Here is a 17,543-nt window from a genome sequence, read left to right as displayed (position 1 = left end):
TTATTATTAAATCTCATTTCTTTGGGTTGTTATTTCATCCATAATATGAAATAGCTTTCAGATATTGGAATCATCAAACATTGGTGGGTTCTGTGCGGTTCTCCTTTCCTGGGAGGCGATCTACCTGGCTGAACATGTCTGCCTACCAACTTGTATGCTTATTCTTGAAATTTTTAATCAGATTTAATTTTCATGAACCCCCCCCCCCCCAAACTCTGCACTTGAGACTCCCGGGCTGTGCGTGGTTGGGCCCATGGACTTCGTTAGCGTTGAGAAATTGAAATGGATTATGGATGTTATGGCGAAACCAATATTTGGAAAAGAAAGTGATTTGACTCCTCCGGAAATTGAACCCGGGCCCCTCACTTTTCTTTCTAAATATTAATTTCGGCATAACATCCAAAATATTCAATTTATCCGTATATTTCGGGCCGAAAAATACCATCTCTTAATACCAAAACGCCAACTGGGGCGAAAATTGCTGTAGTTGAGGGAGGCTACCACGTCTCCACTCAGCGTTTCACGCTACTAATGCGTGTTTTTAGGAACTGAAAAGCGTGTCTCTGGTGTATTCATATTTGCCCGGTATGCAAGGGGACCCGGTTTCGATTCCCGTAGGAGACAAATCACGTTTCTTACCAAATATTAGTTTTGGAATTTAACATCCAGAAAATTCAATTTCTCAATACATTTCGAGCCGAAAAAATGCAATGTCTTCCTCAGCGTTCTTGGGTAGAGAGTTAGAGGGATTTCACGCCATGCTCTAACACTTTTTCTTATATATTGCATGTCTTTAACGTTTATTTTTTCGGCATAATCTGACCACCACCACTAATTTCTTTCATTATTAACTTCTGGAGTAACTCGCTGAAATCACTAACACACGTGGGGATCCCACTCGTCATACTTTTCCTACTTTTGCCCTACTTTTTTACCAAATCCTACCAAAAAATTCGAGTAATTAGTTCTAATTCAATAGGGAAGTCATCGATACCTTGCCAAATGTTACAAATGTTGTAGATTGTAATTAATGATTCTGTAAAAGCAGAAATTGTATCGTTTTCAAGGTTATTTGGAGGGTATATGTGGACCATTTGGTTTATTAATTTTTCATTTGCTTAGTTTGATGGTTCAACAAGTAGAGTAGTCATTTAAAAACTTCTGTCTGGATGTAAAAAATAATTTTGTATTTACTGCTTCATGGGCTTGGACACAGTAACTAACATTCATCATTCAAAATTATAGTCCACATTTGGTGTATGGGTGAAACAACATTTTGCATTACAAAGCAATTGGATAAATAGGCCTGTTCTAGGTTTGATGATTCTCATGCTACTCAATAGCATTCAATTGTGATTCTGCATTTTTGAAGCATGAAAAGGCATAAACGATATTTACAATACTCCAAATAAAAGTGCTTCATTTGTCAAAAATGATTACACTGGTATCGAATAGTAAAATGTAAACAAATCCCTATTTAAAAAAAAAAAAAGAGATGGACAGTGAAACTATCTACTTCACCAAACAGCAACTCTGGCCCTATCGCGATATTGCAATTTACTGCCATTAATGAGATGGGCTGGAAATGAAAGCGCTGTCTACTGATGGTCGCCTCAAGCTCGTTATAGGGAAAACATCTTATCTATATCCTTCCTCGCGTTTGAACCCGGGACCGACGGTGGTAAACGAGCATCTTACCACCACGCCACTAGAGAGCTAGTGAAGCTATCTGGTTCACCTTGACTTATTTATATCGGACCATGTGATTAACACATTTTGCACTGTGCTTTTAAAAGTAATTTCATATTTTTCATATATGAATTTCATATTCGTTATAAACTTTGTAATTTTCGGGAACTCTTTAACCATCTTTGATCTACTACAGATAAGATAATGTTCGGTGAATCTTATCTATCCCGCATCCCATGCAGATAACCCGTCTGATAAGAGGGGGGGGGGAGTCAAGTGCAATTGACCCTCGGAATCGATTGACAGCTTTTGCGGGCAGCGAAACTGACCCTCGTCCGAGGGAACTAACCAAATTTTGGGCCGAAAACAATGGATCTGGTTCCCTAGACGAAAAATCTCAAGAAGAATAAACAACAATTACTCATCCTGAAAAAAAAAAAGCAATACAAGGTTTAAGGTGAGAGAATGGTAGCGTAGGGTGACCATACGTCCCGTATTTCCCGGGACAGTTCCGGTATTTTCTGTTTTTTTGGCCGTCCCGACTTTTTGGCCGGTTTTCCCCGTATTTTACACGAAGCCTACTTGAATTTTTATTCTCTATTAAAGTCAAAGATTGACATTATTTTTCAACTCAGAAATTATTTTATGATAATTACTACTGTATATGAGAATATTAATCTCCCACATTTGCCATGGTGAACGTTTTTTTTTCGTGGAATACATTTTAATCCACTGCTACTTGTAGTAATGCATCATTTCCCGCCATTGTGATTTTCCGTAATCTCAACAATATTTGGCAACTTTGCTTGGTTTTGGCGTCGTTTTTGGCGATAATTCGCGATGTCCCGTATTTGGAATCCCGATGTCCCGTATTTCTCTCGAAGAAATAGGGTCAGTCTATGGTAGCGTCATCTTTGGCACTCGTCGCTGCAGACACTATCGTCAAAAAGTAACTGTCCTGAAACTTCTTGTGCAGACGGTATACATAGGAACAGCCCATAACAACACTAATATTTCGAAATAATTATTCAGTGACTTTGATTACTTCCTCGAGCGTTCTTATCCCTCTGATGTCATTATAAATAATTATCCAATAAAGCTACAAATCAACAGACTTGTCCAAACACAAAAAAATCAGAAACAAATATTGATTTTTATTCAACAAATTTACATCTAATTTAACGAGAACCAATTTCATTATAATGTCCACAAATCCTCAAAAGCCTTTCATCTCTGAGAGAGCGAAAGGGGGGAAAAATAAAAAGTCATTAATTTAAATATGATTTGAAGGAGAAAATTTTGTTGGAGAAAGGGGGGGAAAAACAAAAATTAAGAGGGAGGGAAAAAAATCGTTTTTCCCCGAAAATTAGTTCCGAAATTTTCCATTTCCTTAGGAGATTGAACGGAATCCTATTTAGAGAAATCCTGCTTGATTGAATCCGGGAGATGAAATCTGGAAGGAAAAAAAAAAAGAAGAAGGAAATAGAATTATTTTATTTATTCGGACGTTAATGAAGTCTATAATAGCTTTAAGGCTGAACGCAATCAAATTTTCGATCACGTGCCCAGGAAATTAGGAAATTTCCAGAAAAGAAATTAAAAAAAACACACAATATTTTCGCGGGAAATTATGTGGACTTGATTAAGGCCGAAGAGCAATAAGCGGTAATTTCGCTTCCAATTGTTACCATTAAAAGCAATAATAATTTTCGAAATTTGTCTCTTCACCACGTCACAAGTTGACTGGAAATTTTCTTTATTTCTTCTGAAGTAAATTTGTTTTTTTCGTCATATCAGGCTGAGGAGTGAAGAGTATATAGTGACTGTATTAGCGGTTTTCAGACTGTATAGCGGAATTTTATCGAAAATCCATGCACGTCGGGGCAGGGGTGGTCCTTAACCTTTATCCGCCGCGACCCGAAATCCAACTGCTTAATCAACTTCTCGACCCGTCGGTCCATTTTCAATTTAAAAATTCTTATTAAATATTTCTGATTAACAAACAGTTCATTTCTCGAAATCAGAGAAGCTAGTCTAGGGTGTCTTATCAATTGAGCCAAAGGGGCCTGAGCGCAGGGCCCCTCGATCAAACGGAGGGGGGGAGGGGGCAAATTATTTAAAGCTTTCAGTGCGATTCTGAAATTATCTTTTTTCATTAATTCTGGAATCACTTCTTTCATTAGTTCTGGAATCACTTCTTTCATTAGTTCTGGAATCACTTCTTTCATTAGTTCTGGAATCACTTCTTTCGTTAATTCTTAATTTTCATTTATTCTCGAATTATTATTTCTTTTCATTAATAAGTTTAGTTTTCATTAATTCTGGAATTTTTCTTTCATTAATTTCGAAATTTTCCATAACGCCTGAAATTTATTAATGCTTGTGCAACTCGTTTTCATATATATAAATTTCAACGTTCCTGTTCACGCCATAATAATTTCCTGTTATTATCGATGCCGATTTCTCCCAAAAAAGTGTTGTGTATAAAACATGGCTCAAGATTGCCCCGAAAATTTCTGGGTCGCAGCGCAGCCCGGGCCGGTAAAATCGTTAAGACGGCCCTGAAACCAATGGTGCAATAAATTGATTTAATTCAGCTATAAGTGGATTCAAACGTACGGCACTACCGCATTCGTATCAAACTTATTACAAATTATCGGTGTTCAGAAAACCTAAGCGGCTCGTCAATGGTAATTCCCAAATCGGTGACCTTAGTTGCGTCCGGGATAGTAACACCATTCAACTCGTAAGAGAACCGTGGGTTGTTCGAACCAATGCACTTGCCAACGCTAAACGTCATGCTCCATTCATTTGCCCATGCTGCATTCCTGTTTAAGTTGCTCTGGAGCAACTCCCTATCGCTTTGATTCCCGATTACCCTCCATTAGCTTCACGTCATCTGCGAATTTGCTAGCAATCCCATCGATACCCTGATCAAGGACTATCAATTAGGACTATCGATAAAAAGTGGAAAAAAGTATAGGGCCAAGGACACTTCCTTGAGGAACTCCACTTGTGACGCCTGTCCAACCAGAGGATACCCCGTTCCCCATAACTCGTTGCGAGTAAAACAATCGCGTGGCTGTAATAACTCCTTTCGTTATTCAGATATAAATAAGATAATTTTACGACTATTTTTTTTCTTAAATTTCTATAGTAGCTTTAATTTCTACAGTACCTCCTGCAGTGCCGCTACAGATAGCGGGCCCATAGGCGGTGATAGACTTGGAAGTCTGGGATGGGGGGCACGGTCACTATTGCTGGATAGGGGGGGCACGATGATGATGATGATGATGTCAATTCATATATACATTAGATCAATCGACTTCATCTTTCCCGCGCGTGGCGGGGCCCCTCTTACAGGGCCGTTTTAAGAACATCGTGAGCCCCCGAGTACAATGATTTTTCCTGAGGTCCTATCTGACACAAAATTATTTTTTGCTCCACAATCTATATGCTTAATCTATAAAACCCTCTGCCAGATCTCATTATCACGAGCACCCTCCCCCCCCCTTTCCGAGGCGTGCCCGGTTAGGCCCATGCGTTTAGATGGCGTTGCCCTCTTACAACCGCATCTGTCTCATAAACCATGAAGGAGGCTCTGGACTATTTACAGTACACAGTCAAACCCTCCGTTTAAGGGACAAAATGTTTGGTCCCCATGGGTGCCCGGTATAAAGACATTACGCTGCACCTAATTTTAGGACTAGAAAATGAAAAGAAATGCGATTAATAAATGATTCTCAAAGAGCTTTACCTTCTCCAGAATTGACTTGATTTAGAAGTATCCTCCGTAGTATCCACCGAGTCCGTATCCGACAGGTCCCAGACCACGTACTTTAGCGTCTTCCCTGCTGTCGTATCTGGATCCGTGGGCTCCGATGCCTCCGACGGCTCCGAAACCGGCTCCGTATCCACCACCAAGACCGTAACCGGCTCCGTATCCACCACCAAGACCGTAACCACCGTAATATCCACCGTAGCCGAGTCCGCCATAACCGAGTCCGAGTCCTCCATAGTATCCGGCTCCGAGTCCGTATCCGTATCCGAATGGTTGTGCCTTACGGAAGTACCTGGAGCTAACTCCGTGACCGTATCCGTGGATGCCACCGTGGTAGGTGACGTCAGCGGTGGCAGCAGCGATGGCGGCCATGGCCAAGACGAGGAGGATCTTGAAAATGAAATTTATGTTCCAAAATTGATTAATTACAAGTTGTACTTCACATATAGAGGAACATGAACCGCGGGCACTAGCCAAGGATTGTTAATTCTTTTTCCAATATTACTACCATTACACACTTTCGAAAATATGATTATCATTGACCACTACTATTATTAACAACCTTATATGAGATTCAAATTTTAAAAATTTCTAAATTTAAAATTTAATTTTAAATAGGATTGAGTCAATGAAATTTCAACCTTTTGCTTCATTTCATGAGCCGAACAATATAATTTATTTCGAATCAATTTTTATTCAATTACATTGATGTCATGGTATTTTATCATTCGCGCAAGCTGTTTTTAATGAATTTCCTTTTGAAAATTTACACTAAAATTAATATCTAAAATATGTAAAACTTTATATCAGCATAGACTAGCACATACAATCAAGAACATGTGTAAAAACATTTGAAATAAATCAATAATTATAAATAGAATTTTTAATGATATCTCTATAAGGCCGGTATTACACTATAAAAGTTTGATAAAAGTCCTTTTATAAAACTTGAAAAATGCATCCAATAAAGTCACCGATTGCATTTTCTAGAATTTAACCAATAACCTTATTGGTTAGATTTTTCAAGTTTTATAAAAGGGAATTTTATCAAACTTTTACAGTGTAGTACCGGCCTTAGAGGAATAGGTTACCATATAATTCACCCATGTTAAAAGGTATGAGACCCCCTCTTAAAACTCAAGCTTTAATACTTACAGCTGACTTGATCATTGTTGCAAGTAGATGTATTTGAGACTCGACTGTTGTTCTCAAACTGCCTCAACTAGGAAAACGTCCGACATTTTATACTCCCGGAGAACCAATCAGAAAACTAGTTACAAAGAAAAAATCCGCACCAACGGAGAATTATTGTGACATGTTTTTTCCCATGTTTCATTTACCATTGTTACGCTCTTTTGGCTCCTTGACCTTGGTTAATTTCCGTTATGGTATAACTTTCACTTTCCTTTCTTCGGTAGACACCATCAGAGCGTATCTAATACCGACAAGTTGCCGGTAAGGCATATAATTGACCTTAAAAACGGGCAATGGAAGGAATCCAAGCTACGCCGTTTTGTTTTCTTTGAAATATTTGGGTATTTATAATTACTCTTGCGCATTGGGACAAGCAACAAACACTTGTTGAACTCTGGTCATGGAGATCAATAATGACATACTTTTTTTTTTTCTCCTGCTGTTTGTTTGACCTTCATTGTTTTGGTTAGTTCTCATATCCATGGGCATATTCCCATATCCATGACCATGTGACTGGTCATGGATTGAAATATTCAAATTTGGGATTTTTTTTTTATAAATTATATTCAAATTGGATTCATTTTGGGAATGGAATTTCTAAGAAAAGTGTCATTTTTAATTGTGTGTCTAGTTCCACTCGGAATGGCTAATTATTCTCCATAATTGTTACGCATTGTTAACAATGTGGCTATGGTTACCCGTTATTATGAGAGTGACTGCTATTATGCGTGGTTAAGGATATGGCACTGAATATTGTGCATTATTTTCAAGAATATTATTCTTAAAGATATTGTTATTAAAAATATCTCTGTGATAGTAGGGTTAAGGATGATATTACCAATAATTCATGATAATGCATAATGTCAAGAAAATTTTTTTTTCAACATCGTGTGATAGTTGATAGTGTTAAGAATAATATTCTCAACAATGTGTGATGGCAGATGATTTTAACAAAAATGTTCTCAACAGTGCTGGGTGGTAGATAATGTAAAAACTTATATTAAGTAGTTAGTTCTCAACAATGAAATGGCAATAGATATTGTAATGTAAATAATGTGTGTCAGTAGATAACGTTTTAAGTAATATTCTCAACAATACGTGTAGTAAATAATGTTGGAGTGATATTCTCAACTGTTTAAGAGGGTAGATAATTTTAATAATAGTATTTCAAGCAACATTTCGGTAGTCGAATTTAATATTCCCAACAATGTGTCATATTAGATATTTTGATAATAATATTTTCCAACAATGCCCAATAGTACAATGTGATGTGATGGAAAACAGTAGATAATATTAAAAATAGTGTTCTCAACAATATGTAATTCTATATAATGTTGAAATTTTCCAGATGATTGTTTACGAGGTGCATATACGGCTTAGTAATATAGTATAAAATGCTGTAAATGATATGCTCAACAATGTGCAAGCAATAGGAGATATTGTTGAGAGTGATATTCTCAACAGTGTGTGATAGACGATGTTAAGAATAAATATTCTCAACAATGTACGACAGTAGATGATATTAATGTTAGTACTTTCAATAACACGTGATACTAGAATAATGCTAAGAATATTATTCTCAACAATGAGTGATAGTAGATATAGCTAATAGTATAACATTGTTATAATAATATGCACTAATAGAATGTTGTTAAGAAAAATATTCTCGAACAATTTACTATAGTAGATGTTGTTAATAATAGCATTCTAAATAACATCGAATAGTAGATAATGTTAATAATAGTATTCTCAACAATGTGCGATAGTAAATATAGTGTTAAAAATGATATTCTCAACAATTTATGACAGTGGAATGTGATATTCTAAACTATGTGCGAGCGACGACAAATTATGTTGAGAGTGATATTCTCAACACTGTATGATAATGGAATTTGGAATTCTGTTATCATGGGGCTCAATAATGTCATACTTTTTTTTACTTGTTTGGAATCCATTGTTTTTATCAACTGTTATATTTCAACTGGATTGATCTCGGAATGGAATTTCTATACGAAAAATCATTTTGGAACTATGAATATAGTTTCACTCATAACAGAATATTGTTTTTAACAATTATGCATTGTTAACAACATGTCTACTATTGTTAAAGATATGGTTACTGCTGCTCATTGTTAGGAGTGTGACTGCTATTATGCGTAGTTAAGGACATACTGTACCCGATGTTTAAAAATTATTAAGAATAATGTTCGCAACAATGCGTGATTTTTGATAATGTTAAGAATGCTATTCTATCTCAACAACGAACGACGGTATATGATGATAAGAATAATATTCTCACAAATGTTCACAGTAGGATCTGGTTTCTCAACAATGTGCGATAATGTTAACAACAGTATTATCAACAATTTGTGATTATAATATAATGTGAAGAACAATCTCAAAAATGTGTCATAGTAGATATTGTGAATAATAATAATATACAAAATTTTTGAGGATATCGTTAAGAATGATATTCTCAACAATGCGTGTTAGTAGATAATGTTAATAATAGTATTCTTAACAATGCGCGATAGTATATAATGATAATATCAGTATTCTCAGAAATGTGGTCGTAGATAGTGTCAAATATATTATTCTCCACAATGCGCAAAAGTAGAATGTGATATTCTCAACACATTGCGATAGTATATAACGTTAAGAATGATGTTCTCAACAATGTGTGATAGTAGATAATGTATTAGCATAACATTGTTCTCAACAATACCTGAGAGCAAATAATGTTAAGAATAATCTCAATACTACATGATAATTAAATATATTTTAGAGAAAAACATTCTGAAAATGCTTGATAATAGACATATCTTTTAAGAATGAAATTTTTGACAATGTGCGAGAGTAGATATTTTGAAAAATGCCATTGTTGACAATGTGTGAAGGTGAATAATGTTAAAAACGATATTGTCAACAAGGTATAATAGTTGACAGCGTTAAGATGATATTCTCAACAATGTGTGACGGTTGATAATGTCAAGAACATGTTTTCAACTATGCTGATAGTGGATAAAGAATTTAAATAATTTTATTCTCTCAACCATGTGGAAGTGTCGATAATGTCAAGAAAAATATTCTCAACAATGTGTGATGGTAGATAATAGCATTCTAAAAAGGTGTTTCTTAACCTTTTTTGGCCAATGTCCCCTTTGAACCACATTTTATTTTCTGGTGGGCCCCTTGTCATATCCAGGGGGCCCCACCCTCATCCAGGAAAGAAAATCCTTCTTACATACTAAATTAAAATAAACGGAATTTATAATCAATAAATGAGGTTGATATCTGGACACATGGGCCAGGCAAGGATCGGGAGGGGTCGATAGGATGGGGGGGGGGCAATCACCCCTCCCAGGAACCGTTTTGTATGGGGAAAATTGGTCTGTCCTGTAAAATACGGGAAGATTAAATGACATAAATCGGCTCTCCCCTACATTAGACTCTGGATTCGCGCCTACCATGGGCTACAATTCAGTGGGTTTACTTCTTGGAGGGAGGGAGGGTGGAGGGGTCACGTCATCTCAACATCATCGGTCCCCGAAGTTCTGGGGACCCATATACAGCTGGAAGTAACTACTTATATATTTATATTTTTATTTCGTCCCCCTTCATCAGAGTGCTATGAAAAGTGACATGTCGAAGCACCAGCTTACTGACGAATTTTACAAAGCAACAAAAAACAAATGTGATTCATCAAGTGCCCCCAGAAAAATTCCCCGTGAGGGTCCCCATACTGGAACCCAGTTGAACCTCGAAAGATTTTCACTTGTATTCATTTCACCAACAAATAAATTCCAGGTTCCCCCATGCAAGGACCCGGGACCAATTCGCAGAATTTTAGATTCCGATTCATCCAGGGCTCCGAAAATGAAACCTGTCAACTTTTCCACATGGAATTCCTTGTCTTACGTCGGGACTAGATTCCTCGTGTTATTTATTTGATATTCCGATTCCTTATTATTAAACTTCATTTCTTTGGATTGTTATTGCATCCATAATATGAAATAGCTTTCAAATATTGGAATCATCAAACATTGGTGGGTTCTGTGCGGTTCATCTTTCCTGGGAGGCGATCTACCTGGCTGAACATGTCTGCCTACCAACTTGTATGCTTATTCTTGAAATTTTTAATCAGATTTAATTTTCATGAACCCCCCAAACTCTGCACTTGAGACTCCCGGGCTGTGCGTGGTTGGGCTCATGGACTTCTTTAGCGTTGAGAAATTGAAATGGATTATGGTTGTTATGGCGAAACTAATATTTGGAAAAGAAAGTGATTTGACTCCTCCGGAAATCGAACCCGGGCCCCTCACTTTTCTTTCTAAATATTAATTTCGGCATAACATCCAAAATATTCAATTTATCCGTATATTTCGGGACGAAAAATACCATCTCTTAATACCAAAACGCCAACTGGGGCGAAAATTGCCGTAGTTGAAGGAGGCTAAAACGTCTCCACTCAGCGTTTCACGCTACTAATGCGTGTTTTAAGGAACTGAAAAGCGTGTCTCTGGTGTATTCATATTTGCCCGGTATGCAAGGGGACCCGGTTTCGATTCCCGTAGGAGACAAATCACGTTTCTTACCAAATATTAGTTTTGGAATTTAACATCCAGAAAATTCAATTTCTCAATACATTTCGAGCCGAAAAAATGCAATGTCTTCCTCAGCGTTCTTGGGTAGAGAGTTAGAGGGATTTCACGCCATGCTCTAACACTTTTTCTTATATATTGCATGTCTTTAACGTTTATTTTTTTCGGCATAATCTGACCACCACCACTAATTTCTTTCATTTTTAACTTCTGGAGTAACTCGCTGAAATCCCTAACACAGGGTTCCCACTCGTCATACTTTTCCTACTTTTTCCCTACTTTTTTTACCAAATCCTACCAAAAAATTCGTGTAATTGGTTCGAATTCAACAGGGAAGTCATCGATACATTGCAAAATGTTACAAATGTTGTAGATTGTAATTAATGATTCTGTAAAAGCAGTAATTGTATCGTTTTCAAGGTTATTTGGAGGGTATATGTGGACCATTTGGTTTATTAATTTTTCATTTGCTTAGTTTGAGGGTTCAACAAGTATAGTAGTCATTAAAAACTTCTGTCTGGATAGAAAAAAATTTGTATTTAACACTTCATGGTCTTGGACAGTAACTAACATTCATCATTCAAAATTATGGAACAAATAGGTGAAACAACGGTTTGCATTACAAAGCAGTTGGATACATAGGCCTGTTCTAGGTTTGGTGATTCTAATGCTGCTCAATAGCATTCAATTGTGATTCTGCATTTTTGAAGCATGAAAAGGCATAAACGATATTTACAATACTCCAAATAAAAGTGCTTCATTTGTCAAAAATGATTACACTGGTATCGAATAGTAAAATGTAAACAAATCCCTATTTAAAAAAAAAAAGAGATGGACAGTGAAACTATCTATTTCACCAAACAGCAACTCTGGCCCTATCGCGATATTGCAATTTACCGTCATTGATGAGAGGGGCTGGAAATGAAAGCGCTGTCTACTGATGGTCGCCTCAAGCTCGTTATAGGGAAAACATCTTATCTACAACCTTCCTCGCGTTTGAACCCGGGACCGACGGTGGTAAACGAGCATCTTACCACCACGCCACCAGAGAGCTAGTGAAGCTATCTGGTTCACCTTCACTTATTTATATCGGACCATGTGATTAACACATTTTGCACTGTGCTTTTAAAAGTAGTTTCATATTTTTCATATATGAATTTCATATTCGTTATAAACTTTGTAATTTTCGGGAACGCTTTAACCATCTTTGATCTACTACAGATAAGATAATGTTCGGTGAATCTTATCTATCCCGCATCCCATGCAGATAACCCGTCTGATAAGAGGGGGGGAGTCAAGTGCAATTGGCACTCGGAATCGATTGACAGCTTTTGCGGGCAGCGAAACTGACCCTCGTCCGAGGGAACTAACCAAATTTTGGGCCAAAAACAATGGATCTGGTTCCCTAGACGAAAAATCTCAAGAAGAATAAACAACAATTACTCATCCTGAAAAAAAAAAGCAATAGAAGGTTTAAGGTGAGAGAATGGTAGCGTAGGGTGACCATACGTTCCGTATTTCCCTTGAGAGTTCCGGTATTTTCTGTTTTTTTGGCCGTCCCGACTTTTTGGCCGGTTTTTCCCGTATTTTACACGAAGCCTACTTGAATTTTTATTCTCTATTAAAGTCAAAGATTGACATTATTTTTCAACTCAGAAATTATTTTATGATAATTACTACTGTATATGAGAATATTAATCTCCCACATTTGCCATGGTGAACGTTTTTTTTTCGTGGAATACATTTTAATCCACTGCTACTTGTAGTAATGCATCATTTCCCGCCATTGTGATTTTCCGTAATCTCAACAATATTTGGCAACTTTGCTTGGTTTTGGCGTCGTTTTTGGCGATAATTCGCGATGTCCCGTATTTGGAATCCCGATGTCCCGTATTTCTCTCGAAGAAATAGGGTCAGTCTATGGTAGCGTCATCTTTGGCACTCGTCGCTGCAGACACTATCGTCAAAAAGTAACTGTCCTGAAACTTCTTGTGCAGACGGTATACATAGGAACAGCCCATAACAACACTAATATTTCGAAATAATTATTCAGTGACTTTGATTACTTCCTCGAGCGTTCTTGTCCCTCTGATGTCATTATAAATAATTATCCAATAAAGCTACAAATCAACAGACTTGTCCAAACACAAAAAAATCAGAAACAAATATTGATTTTTATTCAACAAATTTACATCTAATTTAACGAGAACCAATTTCATTATAATGTCCACAAATCCTCAAAAGCCTTTCATCTCTGAGAGAGCGAAAGGGGGGAAAAATAAAAAGTCATTAATTTAAATATGATTTGAAGAATACAATTTTGTTGGAGAAAGAGGGGGAAAAACAAAAATTAAGAGGGAGGGAAAAAAATCGTTTTTCCCCGAAAATTAGTTCCGAAATTTTCCATTTCCTTAGGAGATTGAACGGAATCCTATTTAGAGAAATCCTGCTTGATTGAATCCGGGAGATGAAATCTGGAAGGAAAAAAAGAAGGAAATAGAATTATTTTATTTATTCGGACGTTAATGAAGTCTATAATAGCTTTAAGGCTGAACGCAATCAAATTTTCGATCACGTGCCCAGGAAATTAGGAAATTTCCAGAAAAGAAATTAAAAAAAACACACAATATTTTCGCGGGAAATTATGTGGACTTGATTAAGGCCGAAGAGCAATAAGCGGTAATTTCGCTTCCAATTGTTACCATTAAAAGCAATAATAATTTTCGAAATTTGTCTCTTCACCACGTCACAAGTTGACTGGAAATTTTCTTTATTTCTTCTGAAGTAAATTTGTTTTTTTCGTCATATCAGGCTGAGGAGTGAAGAGTATATAGTGACTGTATTAGCGGTTTTCAGTGGAATTTTATCGAAAATCCATGCACGTCGGGGCAGGGGTGGTCCTTAACCTTTATCCGCCGCGACCCGAAATCCAACTGCTTAATCAACTTCTCGACCCGTCGGTCTATTTTCAATTTAAAAATTCTTATTAAATATTTCTGATTAACAAACAGTTCATTTCTCGAAATCAGAGAAGCTAGTCTAGGGTGTCTTATCAATTGAGCCAAAGGGGCCTGAGCGCAGGGCCCCTCGATCAAACGGAGGGGGGGAGGGGGCAAATTATTTAAAGCTTTCAGTGCGATTCTGAAATTATCTTTTTTCATTAATTCTGGAATCACTTCTTTCATTAATTCTGGAATCACTTCTTTCATTAGTTCTGGAATCACTTCTTTCATTAGTTCTGGAATCACTTCTTTCATTAATTCTGGAATCACTTCTTTCATTAGTTCTGGAATCACTTCTTTCATTAGTTCTGGAATCACTTTTTTCATTAATTCTGGAGTCTCTTCTTTCGTTAATTCTTAATTTTCATTTATTCTCGAATTATTATTTCTTTTCATTAATAAGTTCAGTTTTCATTAATTCTGGAATTTTTCTTTCATTAGTTTCAAAATTTTCATCACGCCTGAAATTTATTAATGCTTGTGCAACTCGTTTTCATATATATAAATTTCAACATTCCTGTTCATGCCATAATAATTTCCTGTTATTATCGATGCCGATTTCTCCCAAAAAAGTGCTGTGTATAAAAGCATGGCTCAAGATTGCCCCGAAAATTTCTGGGTCGCAGCGCAGCCCGGGCCGGTAAAATCGTTAAGACGGCCCTGAAACCAATGGCGCAATAAATTGATTTAATTCAGCTATAAGTGGATTCAAACGTACGGCACTACCGCATTCGTATCAAACTTATTACAAATTATCGGTGTTCAGAAAACCTAAGCGGCTCGTCAATGGTAATTCCCAAATCGGTGACCTTAGTTGCATCCGGGATAGTATCACCATTCAACTCGTAAGAGAACCGTGGGTTGTTCGAACCAATGCACTTGCCAACGCTAAACGTCATGCTCCATTCATTTGCCCATGCTGCATTCCTGTTTAAGTTGCTCTGGAGCAACTCCCTATCGCTTTGATTCCCGATTACCCTCCATTAGCTTCACGTCATCTGCGAATTTGCTAGCAATCCCATCGATACCCTGATCAAGGACTATCAATTAGGACTATCGATAAAAAGTGGAAAAAAGTATAGGGCCAAGGACACTTCCTTGAGGAACTCCACTTGTGACGCCTGTCCAACCAGAGGATACCCCGTTCCCCATAACTCGTTGCGAGTAAAACAATCGCGTGGCTGTAATAACTCCTTTCGTTATTCAGATATAAATAAGATAATTTTACGACTATTTTTTTTTCTTAAATTTCTATAGTAGCTTTAATTTCTACAGTACCTCCTGCAGTGCCGCTACAGATAGCGGGCCCATAGGCGGTGATAGACTTGGAAGTCTGGGGTGGGGGGCACGGTCACTATTGCTGGATAGGGGGGGGCACGATGATGATGATGATGATGTCAATTCATATATACATTAGATCAGTCGACTTCATCTTTCCCGCGCGTGGCGGGGCCCCTCTTACAGGGCCGTTTTAAGAGCATCGTGAGCCCCCGAGTACAATGATTTTTCCTGAGGTCCTATCTGACACAAAATTATTTTTTGCTCCACAATCTATATGCTTAATCTATAAAACCCTCTGCCAGATCTCATTATCACGAGCACCCTCCCCCCCCCCCTTTCCGAGGCGTGCCCGGTTAGGCTCATGCGTTTAGATGGCGTTGCCCTCTTACAACCGCATCTGTCTCATAAACCATGAAGGAGGCTCTGGACTATTTACAGTACACAGTCAAACCTCCGTTTAAGGGACAAAATGTTTGGTCCCCATGGGTGCCCGGTATAAAGACATTACGCTGCACCTAATTTTAGGACTAGAAAATGAGAAGAAATGCGATTAATAAATGATTCTCAAAGAGCTTTACCTTCTCTAGAATTCACTTGATTTAGAAGTATCCTCCGTAGTATCCACCGAGTCCGTATCCGACAGGTCCCAGACCACGTACTTTAGCGTCTTCCCTGCTGTCGTATCTGGATCCGTGGGCTCCGATGCCTCCGACGGCTCCGAAACCGGCTACGTATCCACCACCAAGACCGTAACCGGCTCCGTATCCACCACCAAGCCCGTAACCACCGTAATATCCACCGTAGCCGAGTCCGCCATAACCGAGTCCGAGTCCTCCATAGTATCCGGCTCCGAGTCCGTATCCGTATCCGAATGGCTGTGCCTTACGGAAGTACCTGGAGCTAACTCCGTGACCGTATCCGTGGATGCCACCGTGGTAGGTGACGTCAGCGGTGGCAGCAGCGATGGCGGCCATGGCCAAGACGAGGAGGATCTTGAAAATGAAATTTATGTTCCAAAATTGATTAATTACAAGTTGTACTTGACATATAGAGGAACATGAACCGCGGGCAACAGCCAGGGATTGTTAATTCTTTTTCCAATATTACTACCATTACACACTTTCGAAAATATGATTATCATTGACCACTACTATTATTAACAACCTTATATGAGATTCAAATTTTAAAAATTTCTAAATTTAAAATTTAATTTTAAATAGGATTGAGTCAATCAAATCTCAACCTTTTGCTTCATTTCATGAGCCGAACAATATAATTTATTTCGAATCAATTTCTATTCAATTACATTGATGTCATGGTATTTTATCATTCGCGCAAGCTGTTTTTAATGAATTTTCTTTTGAAAATTTACACTAAAATTAATATCTAAAATATGCAAAACTTTATATCAGCATAGACTAGCACATACAATCAAGAACATGTGTGAAACATTTGAAATAAATCAATAATTATAAATAGAATTTTTAATGATATCTCTATAAGGCCGGTATTACACTATAAAAGTTTGATAAAAGTCCTTTTATAAAACTTGAAAAATGCATCCAATAAAGTCACCGATTGCATTTTCTAGAATGTAACCAATAACCTTATTGGTTAGATTTTTCAAGTTTTATAAAAGGGAATTTTATCAAACTTTTACAGTGTAGTACCGGCCTTAGAGGAATAGGTTACCATATAATTCACCCATGTTAAAAGGTATGAGACCCCCTCTTAAAACTCAAGCTTTAATACTTACAGCTGACTTGATCATTGTTGCAAGTAGATGTATTTGAGACTCGACTGTTGTTCTCAAACTGCCTCAACTAGGGAAAACGTCCGACATTTTATACTCCCGGAGAACCAATCAGAAAACTAGTTACAAAGAAAAAATCCGCACCAACGGAGAATTATTGTGACATGTTTTTTCCCATGTTTCATTTACCATTGTTACGCTCTTTTGGCTCCTTGACCTTGGCTAATTTCGGTTATGGTATA

The 17,543-nt window shown here is 37.4% G+C and overlaps 3 protein-coding genes across 4 annotated transcripts in view; 1 reads left to right on the top strand and 2 right to left on the bottom strand.

Moving 5' to 3' along the window:
* Positions 1–17,543, top strand: part of LOC149080928 (endothelin-converting enzyme 2-like) — a 312,513-nt gene that overhangs the window by 211,228 nt on the left and 83,742 nt on the right. The gene's annotated exons all lie outside the window — the stretch shown is intronic.
* On the bottom strand, positions 3,035–6,669 carry LOC149080932 (uncharacterized). Its single transcript, XM_089237301.1, has 3 exons — positions 6,626–6,669; positions 5,447–5,860; positions 3,035–3,142 (listed from the first exon to the last, which is right to left on the bottom strand). Exons 1-2 carry the CDS (start codon positions 6,638–6,640, stop codon positions 5,468–5,470), a joined length of 408 nt encoding a protein of 135 aa, XP_089093427.1. The 5' UTR covers positions 6,641–6,669; the 3' UTR covers positions 3,035–3,142; positions 5,447–5,467.
* On the bottom strand, positions 16,259–17,390 carry LOC149080931 (uncharacterized; the record flags this gene model as incomplete). The annotated part of the gene is made up of 2 exons (XM_089237332.1): positions 17,305–17,390; positions 16,259–16,540 (listed from the first exon to the last, which is right to left on the bottom strand). Coding segments are annotated over exons 1-2 (297 nt in total), but the record flags the coding sequence as incomplete, so codon positions are not given.

Source organism: Pholcus phalangioides, unplaced genomic scaffold, assembly GCF_987345545.1.
Source record: "Pholcus phalangioides strain wild (caught in Gottingen) unplaced genomic scaffold, Ppha-v1.0 ptg000010l_1, whole genome shotgun sequence".
NCBI lineage: Eukaryota > Metazoa > Arthropoda > Arachnida > Araneae > Pholcidae > Pholcus > Pholcus phalangioides.
The sequence above is the reverse complement of the archived record's forward strand: the minus strand, read 5'-3'. Positions and strand labels throughout refer to the sequence as shown.